The sequence below is a fragment of the Setaria italica genome, chromosome III, assembly GCF_000263155.2.
Source record: "Setaria italica strain Yugu1 chromosome III, Setaria_italica_v2.0, whole genome shotgun sequence".
Classification (NCBI taxonomy): Eukaryota; Viridiplantae; Streptophyta; class Magnoliopsida; order Poales; family Poaceae; genus Setaria; species Setaria italica.
This window is the reverse complement of record NC_028452.1, coordinates 534,173-548,591: the sequence shown is the minus strand read 5'-3', so window position 1 is coordinate 548,591 and position 14,419 is coordinate 534,173. Positions and strand designations below refer to the sequence as shown.

Here is a 14,419-nt window from a genome sequence, read left to right as displayed (position 1 = left end):
TATCATTTTGGATTTTCTAAGTTTGTAGGTGTTTGTATGCATCTAGACCTACACTATATTTAGATGCATACAAACACCTATGAATCTAGAAAAGTTAAAACGACCTATAATTTAGGACGGAAGGAAGACCTGATTTCTAATCTGCCTTAATATAATATTAAATCTAGAATTCATTTTGTACAATTTCCTGTAAACACTTCATATGTATCAACAACTTCTATGTCTCAGTTATACTTATTATGCACAATAAAAATTAATCGGCGCAGCATAGCGCGCCTACCTGTCTAGTTGATACACTAGTCTTGCGGTTCGTCTTACGGTTCGTCTTATACAATTTCACGTAGAATTTTTACTAATGCGGGGGAAAGAGCAATGAAAGGAAAATATATAAGGTCCCGTTTGGGTCCAAGGAATTGGAATCTATTTAATGGAGTAGGCTAATTTATGTTGGAATGTGGCATTCCACAACTTTCCAAAGTTTAGATATAAGCCTATCTTAAATTCATGGGGTGGGAGATGGAAATTGATTCTATAGATTATGGTTATTAGATGGAATTCAATTCTTATAGCACGCTCTTAGACTCGCTTCTCTATAGTAGAAGTGCAGCATACAAGTATCTCTCCCATATCACCAACTATAATATACAACTATATTCCACATACAATTATATTAGCTTAATTAATTTGTGTCTAAATTATGATTATTAGGATGGAATTCAATTCCAATGATCCAAACGGGGCCTAATTGTTTTGCGAAATGACAGTTCATAATACTTTTTCCAACACGTAAATTAAGGAATCGTACAGTTATTACGAGACAATCTAAAATACAAATGTCATCCAAACCGTCCATTAGACTATGTCAATGTGTGCGTGTGTATTTGTCCTAAACGTGCTCCACTCAATCCAGAAGTGTGGGTTGTTTATTGCTCGTAGAGTGCAAGGCGACGGGGCTATCGCGCGGGGGCCCATACGGGATGAGACTGACGAGGCCATCAGGCATTCAGGCAGCATGTGTGGTGGATCTGGCGAGGCGAGGCGTGTTCGGAGCTGGGACAGGTGGGAACCGCGAACCGGGGGCCGTGGCAAAGTGTCACGACTCACGAGCGCAGCGGCAGCTTTGAGGATCCTGCTCATTTGAGTGGGCCGCTGGCCTCGCTGCCTCTGAAGTCACTACACTACGTACTGCAGAGAGAGTCTGCTGCTGGTCCAGCTCTTGTTTGTACAGTCCAGTGGTACAGGGCCAACCACAGCTCGGGTACACCTACGTGGCTAGTACGTGCATGCGCAGCAGGCTACTCCTCATACTTCCGTCTCACCAAGTCGCCATTCCAGACTTTCCCTCTGAGTAAATTCCTTCTTTTCGTGTTGTGAAACTTTGGTAGCAATGAATATATAGGTTTCAAAATATTTAGTGCCAAAACATGAATATCATATACGTAGATTTATCTTCGATAAAGTCATTCGTCCCTCCTAAAATAAGTACTCCTTTTAGCGTTCAAGTTTTATGGTGCGCCTAAATTTAGCTTGTACTAAGATTTATCTAATTAAATCGACACCCACACCAATAAAAAATATATAGAAAAGTGCAAGGAAATGACTAAATGATTAGTTGGGGTAATACGGTCATTGTCACGACTAGTGCGCGTGAAATATGCTAAAAGAACATGATGGAGTACTTATTAGAGTTTATTAAAAATGTATGTTAAAAGAAAAGAGTGAAATGCATCGTATTGTCAACAGGCGGGATAGCGATAGGTATCATTTAGGCGGCCAAACTATTAATTTTAGTTAAAGTGGACGCCACGGGGCTAATAACAGGAGGTGCTCACCCATAGCATCATATAAGTTCGAAGAACCATTTTGGGTGTCACTGTCCTATGGTTAATTATAGCATATTGCCAAGGAATACGGTGGCGCCACATGTATCGGGAGCAACTTGAATTGCTTTGGTGCGTGCGTGCGTACGCGTGGCGCAGGCAGAGTGGAATGAAGCACACGACGCAGCAAAAGTAGAAGGTTTTTTCCTTGGTGGACCGGGGCGCGCGCAGGCAGCTGAGCTGATGAGGATTGAGGAGACGAAAGAAGAATAGGCGTGTGTGGTGGACGCGCGCGGCGAGGCCCCGGTGGTGGGCGTGTTCGGGCAGGCGGGAACCGGGGGCGATCCCATCTTCCGCGCAACACCACACCACATCACTGGGGGGGTCAGGTCGGTCAGGTCGGCTCGGCCATATGATGTTGCTTGCTTGCTTCTCCTTTCCTTGCTCGGTCGCTTCAACCAACTTGCTTGACCCTCCCCCAGATACACCGGCCGGCCGGGCCATGCACGACGACGATCGATATGGCGCGGCTGACGATGGATGGATAGATCACGCGCACGCCCACACAGCCATGCACAGGGCCTGCGCAACCCAATCCACTCCATACATCCCTGTGGCCTTTGTAATGTTGTGGGGGCGGTTGGGTATACTAGCTGCTACTTCATATCCATCATCGCACAGTGTGCAAGTTCCACGTCGTCTCTCATGATACATCCAGAGCTAGAAGACCGGTTTCACCGGCCATCCATCATGTCGTCATGTGTACGTGACACATGTAGGAGGTGGAGCGAGGTCGGCCGTGCGTGGCTTCGGGACACACATGCATGATGACCAAGCTGCTGCCTGCGAGCGTTTCAACTTTTTGACCACGCGCAGCGCACCCTGGTCCATTGACGCGGTGGCGACCCGCCGACAAGACAAGCAACAGTGTCACGTACTCGCGTCACAACGCTGAAGAACCTGCACGACGCACGCGCAATCATGCACCTTTCAAGTCTGCACCGGGAGAGTGGAAATACTTTCTCCCCTAATTCTAATTTACCTTATTAAAAAGTAGGGAATATTTTTCTATATTTGGCATTATTCATGAAGTCGTTATAGAAAAATGGAGGCGGTGACTCTACCAAGTGTCGACCCCTTGCGTGCAGCGAAATTCAAAGGTTGGTCGCGTGGAAGTACTGATGCTATATATATATATATATATATATATATATATATATATATATATATATATATATATATATATATATATATATATATATATATATATATATATATATATATCTTCCTCGGGCCAAAAGAAAACATTACTCCTATCCGTTGTAGTGCGATACTACTGTGTGCGTGTATAGTATGATATGTATAGGTGGCCACTGGCCACTTGGCAGCTTGAATATTGGATAACGTACCGCCACAGGATAAGGCCGATGCCATCTGTTTGCCTTTTGGCGTCTTCAAGGGGCGGATACGTAAATGACCCCTGGCTACCATAGTAGTAGTATAGTGAATCAGTCTAATAGAGATGAAAGATGACGAGGCAATTCTTTATTTATTCAGGAACCGGATGGAGTGTGTTTGGTTGCTTGTATCGTATGGTTCACGTACAATAATGATCTTTTTATTTGGTTGGGTGAATCTAGAATTGAGCATTTTGCGGGCCGGGCTGGGCTGAAAAAGCCCAGTTCATGTCGGGCTGAAAATTTGTGCCCACAAAAGTCCCATGGGTGTCGTCGAGCCGAGGTTTTTGGGCCAAGCCCGGGCCTTGTTCGGGCTTCATGTTCTTTTTTATTGAAAAATAAATGAAATTAATTATTTAGGTGGGCTCGACCGACCCAATTTTTTTCGAGCTTGGAACACGCTTGGCTCGGCAGGTAGGGTGGGCGGCCAAAACCCATTGGGCTTGAGCTCGGCCTGACTCAAAATGCAGAGGTCTAGGTGAATCGTACCAACTCATCCAGTATAAAAGCCATCCTACTTAATACATTATTCTAGTAATTGGAGTGAACTATATGCTACAAGAAAATTGGTTGAACCCCACCATCCAAGATCATCCATACATAGTGCCTGCAAGCAAACACGCCCTGGACATCCGGAAAAAAAAAAGATGGTGATTAGATGGTTTGATTTAGGGGGTGTTTGGATACGAGGTGTTAAACTTTAACAGTGTCACATCGGATGTTCGGATGCTAATTAGGAGAACTAAATATGAGCTAATTATAAAACTAATTGCAGAACCCTGTGCTAATCCGCGAGACGAATCTATTAAGCCTAATTAATCCATCATTAGCAATTGGTTACTGTAGCACCACATTGTCAAATCATGGACTAATTAGGCTTAATAGATTCGTCTCGTGAATTACACTTCATCTGTGCAATTAGTTTTGTAATTAGCCTATATTTAATACTCCTAATTAGCATCCAAACATCCGATGTGACAGGTGTTAAATTTTAACACTTGGTTGCCAAACAGGCCCTTAGCAATAAGGAGAATGGAATAGGGTGGCTTCCAGGAACATAGAGAGGGCAAGAGTGCAAGGCCCTCAAAAGAAAAGGGCAAGTTTTCAGGTGTTCCATTTTTTTTTAAAAGAAACCATGAAGGAAGGGAAAAAATATAGGAAAACTGTCACTCAGAGTATTCCACTTGGAAGTGGTGGCCTGGTGCGGAAAAGGCAAAGATATCAAACGCGGGCCCTGCGTGCGGCCCATCCAGCAGCAGGCCTCCCCCTCTCAGCCCGCGGGCGAAAAAAAAACTGACGGTGGAAATGAGGCCCATTAACTTTCCTGGTCGAGGCACTTAGTTTCGTGGGCCTGTGGCCCGCACCACCTTTATCTCGCGCACGGGCCGCACCGCGCGAGCATCGACGCGGCTCGAATTTTTTTTATTTTTTTATTTTTTTACAATTTTGCAGAAATAAATACTGGAATAAAAAATTTGCAAAAAATAGACCTATGGTGCCGTGCAAACGGTGGTAGGTCCCTTACCGCCGGTTGGTTTGGCGACAGGATGCCTGCCACGGTGCGCAGGAGTATTCACCATTTGAAACGGCGGTAGGTGACCTACCATTGTACGAAACAGCTGTAGGCCATGCACCGCCGTTTCAAGTGGCGGCACTCTCCCAGGTTAGGTTTGGCCGGGTTTAGCGGGGTGTAGGATGTTATAGCCGGTTGAAACGGCTAGTTGTTTAAACCGGCTATAATTCTGTTTTAATTTTCCTTAGTCATTTTTCTTGTAATTATGTATGATATTTTTAAAGTGAAATATGTAGTTCCATTGGAATATGTAACTTCGTAATTTGAGAGAGGTGGAGTGATTGAACGAAATAATTGAAAATGATTTAACTCCCGGCCATTAGGTACATAGTTGTTTCCAGCGAGATTACAACTGATGCAAACAAAATTCCCGTGGAACATACAAACAACAACGACTCTAGGATGAACAACTTAATTATACATTGTAGTGGCATGTGTGGCACGGATGCTATCCTAAACCAGTGCCATTGCTAAATCTAACATGCCTTAGGTAATTGAAATAGCCGGGGAAAGTGCCATGTCTACTTTCTAGTAGAACTGGCTTTGTGAGGACTGCGACGGCCCAGCTTCATAGTAGCTAGCACCCCTAAAGGATGGCGGAGACGGGGAGCGATCCCTGTTGTGGTGGAAGGGGCACTTGCACCATGGATCAGTGCAAATCAAGTTACCTGTGATGTCAACCGTCCAAGGATTCACGTCAACTTCGGACTGAAGATCCTCGACCTTACGCTCCAGGTCAAAGATCTTGCACTTTTAGGTAGTGTATGTACTCCTGGGTTGTCTCAGGAAATGGTGGATTGACCCACTTGGCGTAGCGGCAGTTACCTTCATCGAGATAGCTCTGAACGTGATGTTAGTTTCAAGGACAAGAAGCTTAGGAAGAGTAATGAAGTAATAACTTTACTCACCAACCTATATGGGCATCAAAAGAAACAGCGACTTCCATCACTGTAGTCGTCATAGAGCTTGACGACACAAGCCACGCCATGGTGACACATTGGTCACGCATCTTGACAGTCGTCATAAGGCCTGAGGCAGTTTGAACTCGTCGAGGGGTACCTCATACTCCGTTGGGCCAAAAGAACCTGGCCAAGTGATGGTTGGAATAAGAGCATCCCTCCTCTTCCCTTCCTCCCACGACATCTCCCTCTTGCGGATGCCATAGTTCTTACCCGTGCTCAGTAGCGTTGAAGGATACGGTAGTCTTACTCGTGCTCAGTGGTGTGGAAGGATTTGAGAGAGGGGGGTTCAATATAAGGATTTCATGCTCGGTACGTTGTCCTGTTCAATCATCCTGAGAAATGGTATATATAGCCTTTCCAGGTGCAGGGACGTAGGTGTAAGTGTGGAGTCCCATCCGCTTGAGAAGGGTTCACGTTAAGAGTCCTTGCAGTCTATAGTGTAGCCTGCATGTTCATTCATTAGTTGTTAAAGGAATCGGTACATGTACAAAATGTATGCGTAATGTTTTTGAACGAATTGACCGACCACGAAATTATCGTTAATGTCAGGATACTTGAAGAACCTACACCTCGTCTTCCCCCTAGGTGTGTCATCCTCCCATACCTGCAACCACACACGGAAGCCGCAGTGGCATTTGGGGTGCTCATACTTGCGAGACATCATCAGGATGACGCTCATGTCATGGGTTTTTATCCCATTTTCTTCTTCTTTGTTCTCTTGTCCAGTAATGAGAGTTAAGAGTTCTCGTTCTGGAGAGTAGCTTCCTGAACTTGAGGTGACCTCCATGGTGCCGCCTTCTACGTAGATGGGCGACAAAGGAGTCCCCTCCTGTTACGGGAGGGTGTCGAGGTAGGCGATGAGGCGTGAATCGTCGTGCTTGGCGAGAGCAGGTGGCTTCATGTTGGGCTATTAGACGAATCTACCTTGGGGAGTTGATGTGATCACCAGACCCTGCTGTGGGCCTGATAAAGGGGTCTCCTTGTTCGGATCTGAGTAGTAGTCGAGGTTCTTGATCGTAACCGTACCTAATAAACAACGGTCATGTTGCGGAGTCCGAACAGGAATCAACTCGGGTGGTACTCCGACTTGCAAGATGGCTTATGTGCTGGCTCGTGAAAGTCAATTCGATTGGTGGGAGAAGTCGGGTTGTACTCGGACTCGTCCCCCCAGCCTCTGGCTAAGTCAGAAATTAAAAATTCGTTGAAAGTCGCGACGAGATCCTCCAGAGCTTGACACTGGAGCTTCATGGTTTGCTGCTTCTTCTTCGGACTCGATGCAATGTGGCAGTGGAAATTTCCAGCGCCGTTTGCGGCGCAAACCCAGATGTCAAAAATGAACGTCGCGCTTGCTTCAAATGCGACAATTGGCTTGATGATGACTTGTGCCATCGAGTTCGCCAGTGGATTCTCGGCGAGCGCTCCTACCTGGCACGCCAGCTGTTGGTGTTTAGATCTGGCAACCTACCGAGGGGGGTGCCTGAGGTAGTGTTTTGGTTAGTGGGGCTCGCCGAGATCAGGAACTCGATGGTGAATACGGACACACGATTTAGATAGGTTTGGGCCGCTGAATAGCGTAATACCCTATGTCCTGTATGTTGGTTGGATTGAATTTCTTTGGAGGGGGTCCCTGCCTCGCATTATATTGCTGGGGGCAAGGTTACATGTTGGTTGTTTACAAGAATACCAGTCGGATTCGACTAGACGAGTTCTACTCCAATTGCTAAGAGTATTTTTCCTAATCATCGACTAGTTTCTATCTTGCCACGTAGACTACGTCGTTCCGTGCCAGAGTCTCCATGCCAGATACGTCTCGGTGTCTAGCCTTATATTTAAGACTATCCAAACCTTCTAGTGAGCCCATATATGTATGTACGACACCCGTCGTTCCCTTCTGAAAGGAATGGAGGGCCCACCCTCCCGTGCCACTCGGTGCTACGCGCCGTCGTGGCCACCGCATCCCGCCCTCCTGTGCCACCAGGTGCTGCCTGTGCCCCACCACCGTGGCTGTCGCAAGGGCCGCTGCACGCCAGCTGTGGCACCCCTGCCCTCCCGCGTCGCACGCCATGTGCCACTGCCACCATGGTCGAGCTAGCAAGGCCGTCGTCACCCCGACCCTCTATTCTTCTTCCTCCGGACAGAAGCTGAACCGAGAGCATGGTAGCTTCTTGGGCCAAATCTGCCATCCTCCTTCCACAAAAATCAAATCGCTGCCACCCACGCCTCCCTCACCTCCCAAGCTCCATCCTCCACCACTCCTAGCCCGCCGCCATGGCTCCTAGCGCTGTGAATTTGAGTTCTAGTCCGCGTCACAGCCTCCTAGCCTTCCCGAGCTAGACCTCGAGCTTGATTTCGGCAGCGGAGTCATGGAGCACCGGCGGTGGAGCAAGAAGTCGCAGGCGTCGGCAGCGGGAGGAGGGTAGCGGGCGTCGTGCGGCACACGCCGGCGGGGAGGAGGGGGCTGTGGGTGCTAGCGGTCGGGAGGAGGGCCGCTTGGGTTCCGGCGGTGAGAAAAAAACATTGACCGAGGGTCACCGTGACGAGAGTTTCGAGCGTGCATTGCGTGGATCGATCGATTTCTGCGTTTCCATGCGACTGTTAGGTGGATGGGCTGTTTTGCATCTTCTGGACCCGGTTCGCGACCTCATGCAGGGTTAGCAAACAAGTCAACTTGCACCCGCTCAGCCTGACCCAACCCTCGTCAGGGCTAACAAACGCACCCTCCGTTCCCTTCCATCGTCGGTGCCTCTCTCTCTCTCGGTCTCGGTCGTACGAGTCTGGCAGCTTGCGGCACAGTACCCATGCCATGTCCCATGTGGCCGACCCGACACGCAGACGCTGGGGCGATGGCCATGCCATAAAACCGACGCGTTTACCGGTGCTCTTTCATCTAGCCGTCTAGGGATGGATGCACAAGATACATAGGTACGGTTACGGTCGCCCATCCCATCATCATCCTCAAGAAAAAGAGTAGTGCAAGTCAAGTGCGTGCTTGCTTGCGGCCGCTGCTGACGGACGTTTCGGCCACGTTCGCCAACACACAAAGCATCCATCGTACATAGGGTCTGATTGGACGCCTGCGTCCAGGCTCGGGAGATGCAAGTTCAAGGTGATTGGATGCCAGGGTCGCGGGATACGGGAATTTGACCGTATTTTGGTGCGCGCAGCATGATTTGACCGTTGGTTGGCATGGTGAATCCCGGCGGTCGGTCAGAAGTCAAATCCCGCGGGCGGGTCATCATCGTCCTGCCCAGGCGCAGGCGGCACCGGTAACGGAAAACGTGGAAGAGCACGGAGAAGGCACGGCGACTCCACGCAAGACGCTCCCCCCTCTCACTCCCTACGCAAGTTGCATTCGCAAGCAGACGCCTCTCCTTCCTTTCCCCCACCAAAACCCCTCCTGCTCCCCCACCCTTCTCGTCCACCCGCAACCTCAACCCCATGGACGCCGCGTGAAGGAGGACCATCGCCTCCGTGCCGCTTCAAGCCGAGGATTCGCTCGGCATTACCGTGGGGCCGGCCGGATCTGGGAGCGCCGCGTCCACAGGTGACCAGATCTGGGCCTCCTTTGTTTTTTTTTTGTTTACCCTCCTCCCCCAGGTTTGGTTTCGATTCAGCGTTCTGCGCTGCGATGCCTCCTCTTAGGGATTCTAGGATCCTTTGGTGCATGCACAATCCTATAGGTTCTTCATGTTTGCGTCTCGAGTTTTACTAGTTCCTTTTTTTCTCTCTCGTGTGTTTCTGGAATCGTACTAGGTTCTTCGTGCGTGTGTTTTGGAAAGTCTAGTTTCATGGGTGTTTATCATGGGTGATGGGTGTTTGTTTTTCGGCTCCCCAACAACTCCAGTTGCGTCGCTTTCCAACGCCCGAGTTCAGCGCTGCGGGGCGACGTCAAAAAGCGCACAGATTCTTTTCCGCCGGTACAACTTTTTCGATATGTATCTATCTCCTTTCGATATGTACAACTAGTCGCGCCAACGTGCTCAGATTCAATCAATGGATTATATGCGTCAGTCCTATGATATGATACCCGCGCTGTATCTGTAAAGTCTGATGCGATTTTGCCCCAGATAAGTCCAGAAAGCGAAATATAAATAATCTGTAGCCTGTTCGTTCATAATCTATAGCCTGCTTTTTTTTGTTTTGTTTTTTTTTTTGGTTGGGATTGTCGACGTCAGCTCTTATCTACCAAACATCGGTGTCACCGACCAGTGCTTAGCCGATCGTCACCAAACTTTTGGTCCCAGAATCAGGTGTGAAAGGGATTTTAATCTTAGCTTGATTTGATGTGGACTGCTACAGGTTTTAGGACATGATCGAGCGACTGTTTTTTCCCTTCTTATTTAAGATAAGAAAGCGGATTCTATCATTTGTTTTGATAACTGGTTTAATAATTTCTCCTTCTCAAGTAGCCACTTCGTGGATCCATATATCTGCAGGCATTGCTAACAGTACACTATTTTCTTTCTCTGCAGTGCAGTGTAGTGGACTACAGTATCAGCTGCAACACTCCTCGATCTAGATCCAGTCATCCTTCCCAAGCAACTGCGCCTCCCTCCCTTCAATATACGTGCGGAGTGGAGATCCATCAAGCCTTGAGTTGACTTCTTCTTTTCTTGGTAAGGAAACCCTCGCTTGCTTGGGCAGATTGTTCATTTCACTGGCGCATAATATTTTCTTTTGCTGTCGCTCCTCAAATCCAAATATTTGATCCTAGGATTGACACCCACACACCTATGACCTATCCACTCAGATTAGTGCTGGTATGTTTGCTGAGTTGTGTAGTAATAATATCGATTTGTTTCCCAAAAATAATGTTAAGGTGTTCAACTCAACACTTCCCTGGGGATTTTGTCTTCATTTGACGTGGACTGTTTACAAGTTTTAGGACATGATCTAAAAATGATTGTATCATTTAGTATATATGGTAAATATAATTCTGATTTAAGCTATGTCTTTCAATATAGTTGGTTTTTTTTTCCAATTTACATATCCTGTTTGCTTTTTGTTGCTGTTTGTGTTAGCCTGCTACTATTTTTTTTAAAGTAGCTTTTCGTCGATTCTTATTTCCAGATAATTCTAACAACTTAATCTCTCTTGTGCAGTGCAGTATAGTGAACTACAACATCAGCAGAGGCAATGGCTACATATAAGCTGGGTGTGGAGGTTGTAAGTGCTCATGACCTCATGCCTAAGGATGGGCAAGGTTCTGCGAATGCTTGTGTCGAGGTGACCTTTGATGGGCAGCGGTTCCGCACTGCTGTCAAGGAGAAGGACCTGAACCCGGTGTGGAACGAGCGCTTCTACTTCAATATATCAGATCCTTCTAATCTTCCTGAGCTCGCCCTTGAAGCATATGTCTACAATGTCAACAAAACCATTGAAAGTTCCAGGTCCTTCCTTGGGAAGGTAAGGATTGCTGGAACCTCATTTGTGCCCTTTCCTGACGCGGTGGTCATGCATTATCCATTAGAGAAGCGTGGGATGTTCTCGCGTGTCAAAGGAGAACTTGGTCTGAAAGTATACATCACCAATGACCCTGCCATCAAAGCTTCAAATCCTCTTCCTGCAATGGATCCTGTTTCGAGTAATCCTCCTCCAGCTCCAAGTCCAGCAGAGCAAATTGCAGCTGATATAACTGGTACTAACCTGCACAGATCTCAGGAGCATAGGTCTGAGGCGAAAACCTTACACACCATTGCTAAGGAGGCACACCATCATCATAACCATGGCCATCTTCCAGCTAGTTTTGGTGAGCAGCCTTCCAAGTACTCTGTAGACCAGATGAAGCCTGAACATCAGCAACCCAGGATTGTGAGAATGTATTCAGCGGCCTCCCAGCAGCCCATGGACTACGCACTCAAAGAGACCAGTCCATTTCTTGGTGGTGGGCAGGTTGTTGGTGGCCGGGTTATACGTGGTGAAAAGCATGCTAGCACTTATGACCTTGTGGAGCGAATGCAGTATCTGTTTGTTCGCGTGGTCAGGGCTCGGGACTTGCCTGACATGGATGTCACTGGAAGTCTGGATCCTTTTGTTGAGGTGAGAGTTGGCAACTATAGGGGGATAACTAAGCACTTTGAGAAGCAGAAGAATCCAGAGTGGAATGCGGTCTTTGCTTTTTCCAGGGATTGTATGCAGGCATCTGTCCTTGAGGTTGTGGTCAAAGACAAAGATTTGCTTAAAGATGACTTTGTTGGCTTAGTGCGATTTGATTTGAATGATGTTCCAATACGTGTGCCTCCTGACAGCCCACTGGCTCCAGAATGGTACCGGCTTGTTGGTAAGAGTGGGGATAAGTCCATGGGCGAGCTCATGCTTGCAGTTTGGATCGGCACCCAAGCTGATGAAGCATTTCCTGATGCCTGGCATTCAGATGCTGCAACACTTGAAGATCCATCTGCTGTAACACACATGAAGTCTAAAGTTTATCATGCTCCCAGATTGTGGTACCTGCGAGTTAATATAGTCGAGGCCCAAGATGTTGCTATATTTGATAAGACCCGCTATCCAGATGTATTTGTCAGAGTACAAGTGGGGCATCAAATGGGGAGGACGAAACCTGTGCAGGCTAGAAATTTCAACCCTTTTTGGAATGAGGACCTTATGTTTGTGGCTGCTGAACCATTTGAGGATAACCTTATTCTGACTCTTGAGGATCGTGCAGCTCCTAATAAAGATGAAATGCTTGGCCGTGTCATTATACCATTGACAATGATTGATAGACGTGCCGATGACCGTATTATCCATGGAAAGTGGTTCAATCTTGAGAAGCCTGTACTTGTTGATGTGGACCAACTGAAGAAGGAAAAGTTCTCTACTCGGCTTCATCTCCGTCTCTGTCTTGATGGAGGTTACCATGTTCTTGATGAGTGTACAAACTACAGCAGTGACCTAAGACCAACAGCCAAGCAACTCTGGAAGCCATCCATTGGCTTGCTTGAACTTGGCATCCTTGGTGCTCAAGGGATTGTTCCTATGAAAACAAGAGATGGAAAAGGTTCATCAGACACCTATTGTGTTGCTAAGTACGGGTCAAAGTGGGTAAGGACACGTACCATCATGAACAATCCGAACCCCAGATTCAATGAACAGTACACCTGGGAAGTCTATGATCCTGCAACTGTCCTGACTGTTGGTGTTTTTGACAATGGCCAACTTGGAGAGAGGAGTGGGGAGAAGACATCCAGTGGCAAAGATGGGAAGATAGGCAAGGTCCGGATACGCCTTTCCACACTTGAAACTGGTCGTGTGTACACCCATTCATATCCTCTCCTGGTTCTCCACTCATCAGGGGTGAAAAAGATGGGTGAACTGCACCTAGCGATTCGATTTTCCTCAACATCACTGGTAAACATGTTGTACCTGTACTCTCGTCCTTTGCTTCCAAAGATGCACTATGTGCGCCCAATACCTGTACTTCAGGTTGATATGCTGCGCCATCAAGCTGTCCAGATTGTGGCTGCCCGACTTAGCCGGATGGAGCCACCTTTGAGAAAGGAAGTTGTTGAATACATGACAGACTTTGATTCTCACTTGTGGAGCATGAGGAAAAGTAAAGCAAACTTCTTCAGACTCATGACAGTTTTCTCAGGCTTGTTTGCTGTTAGCAAGTGGTTCACTGGTGTCTGTGCATGGAAGAATCCCATTACCACTGTGCTAGTTCACATTCTCTATATAATGCTGGTGTGCTTTCCAGAGCTCATTCTTCCAACAGTGTTCTTGTACATGTTTCTTATAGGGATTTGGAACTTCCGCTACCGACCTCGCTATCCTCCACACATGAATACCAAGATCTCCCATGCAGAGGCTGTTCACCCTGATGAACTTGATGAGGAGTTTGACACATTCCCTACCAGCCGCAACCCTGAGATTGTAAGGATGAGGTATGACAGATTGAGGAGTGTTGCTGGAAGGATTCAAACAGTGGTTGGTGATATAGCAACACAAGGGGAGAGGGTTCAAGCATTGCTTAGCTGGAGGGACCCTCGGGCCACAGGAGTCTTTGTCCTGTTTTGTTTGATAGCAGCAGTAGTCTTGTATGTTACACCGGTTCAAGTTCTTGCTGCACTAGCAGGGTTCTATGTCATGAGGCACCCAAGGTTCAGACATAGGTTACCATCAGTACCAGTGAACTTCTTCAGGCGGTTGCCAGCAAGGACCGACAGTATGCTATAAATAAGCCGTCATTTGGTGGTCTTCGTTGTAATACCTAGAGATGCTTTCTCTGTTACTGTAGTCTTCTTGACACTGTTGCTATTTATGACTCTGTTCAGGACTTGAGAGCCTGTAAATCGTATCAGTTGCTAAATTGTGGGAATAATTGCCAAAATCTTGTTTTGACCTATCTGTTTTTGGTTATGTGTCGATCCTTTCTAAAATATCTAGCTCAGTTTGTTTTGTGCTCCGTCCGTTCGTCTGGAGTCCTGAAATTGCATTTAGCTATGGATCTGCTAGCTTATGCTCAAAACCTTCATCTTGAGCAGCTACTGATTGTTGTGCAGCCTCTTTTTTTTCTGCGGTTAATTTCTGTTTTTTAATTGCTCCAGGTTTGTGCATGCAAGTGAATTGTACATGCAATTCAGCTTCATGTAAGGATAGGAGGAAGGT

At 47.2% G+C, this 14,419-nt stretch overlaps 1 protein-coding gene across 2 annotated transcripts; it reads left to right on the top strand.

Annotated features, from left to right (window-relative positions):
• Positions 1-9,095: 9,095 nt before the first annotated feature.
• On the top strand, positions 9,096-14,170 carry LOC101781845 (FT-interacting protein 1). 2 transcript variants are annotated; one of them, XM_004959960.4, is made up of 3 exons: positions 9,096-9,356; positions 10,285-10,428; positions 10,920-14,170. In XM_004959960.4, the coding sequence occupies exon 3, from the start codon at positions 10,949-10,951 to the stop codon at positions 13,985-13,987; it is 3,039 nt and encodes a 1,012-aa protein (XP_004960017.1). In that variant the 5' UTR covers positions 9,096-9,356; positions 10,285-10,428; positions 10,920-10,948; the 3' UTR covers positions 13,988-14,170. The 2 variants fall into 2 exon arrangements, with proteins under 2 accessions (XP_004960017.1, XP_004960016.1); XM_004959959.4 differs by having other exon boundaries at positions 10,915-14,170.
• Positions 14,171-14,419: the final 249 nt, after the last annotated feature.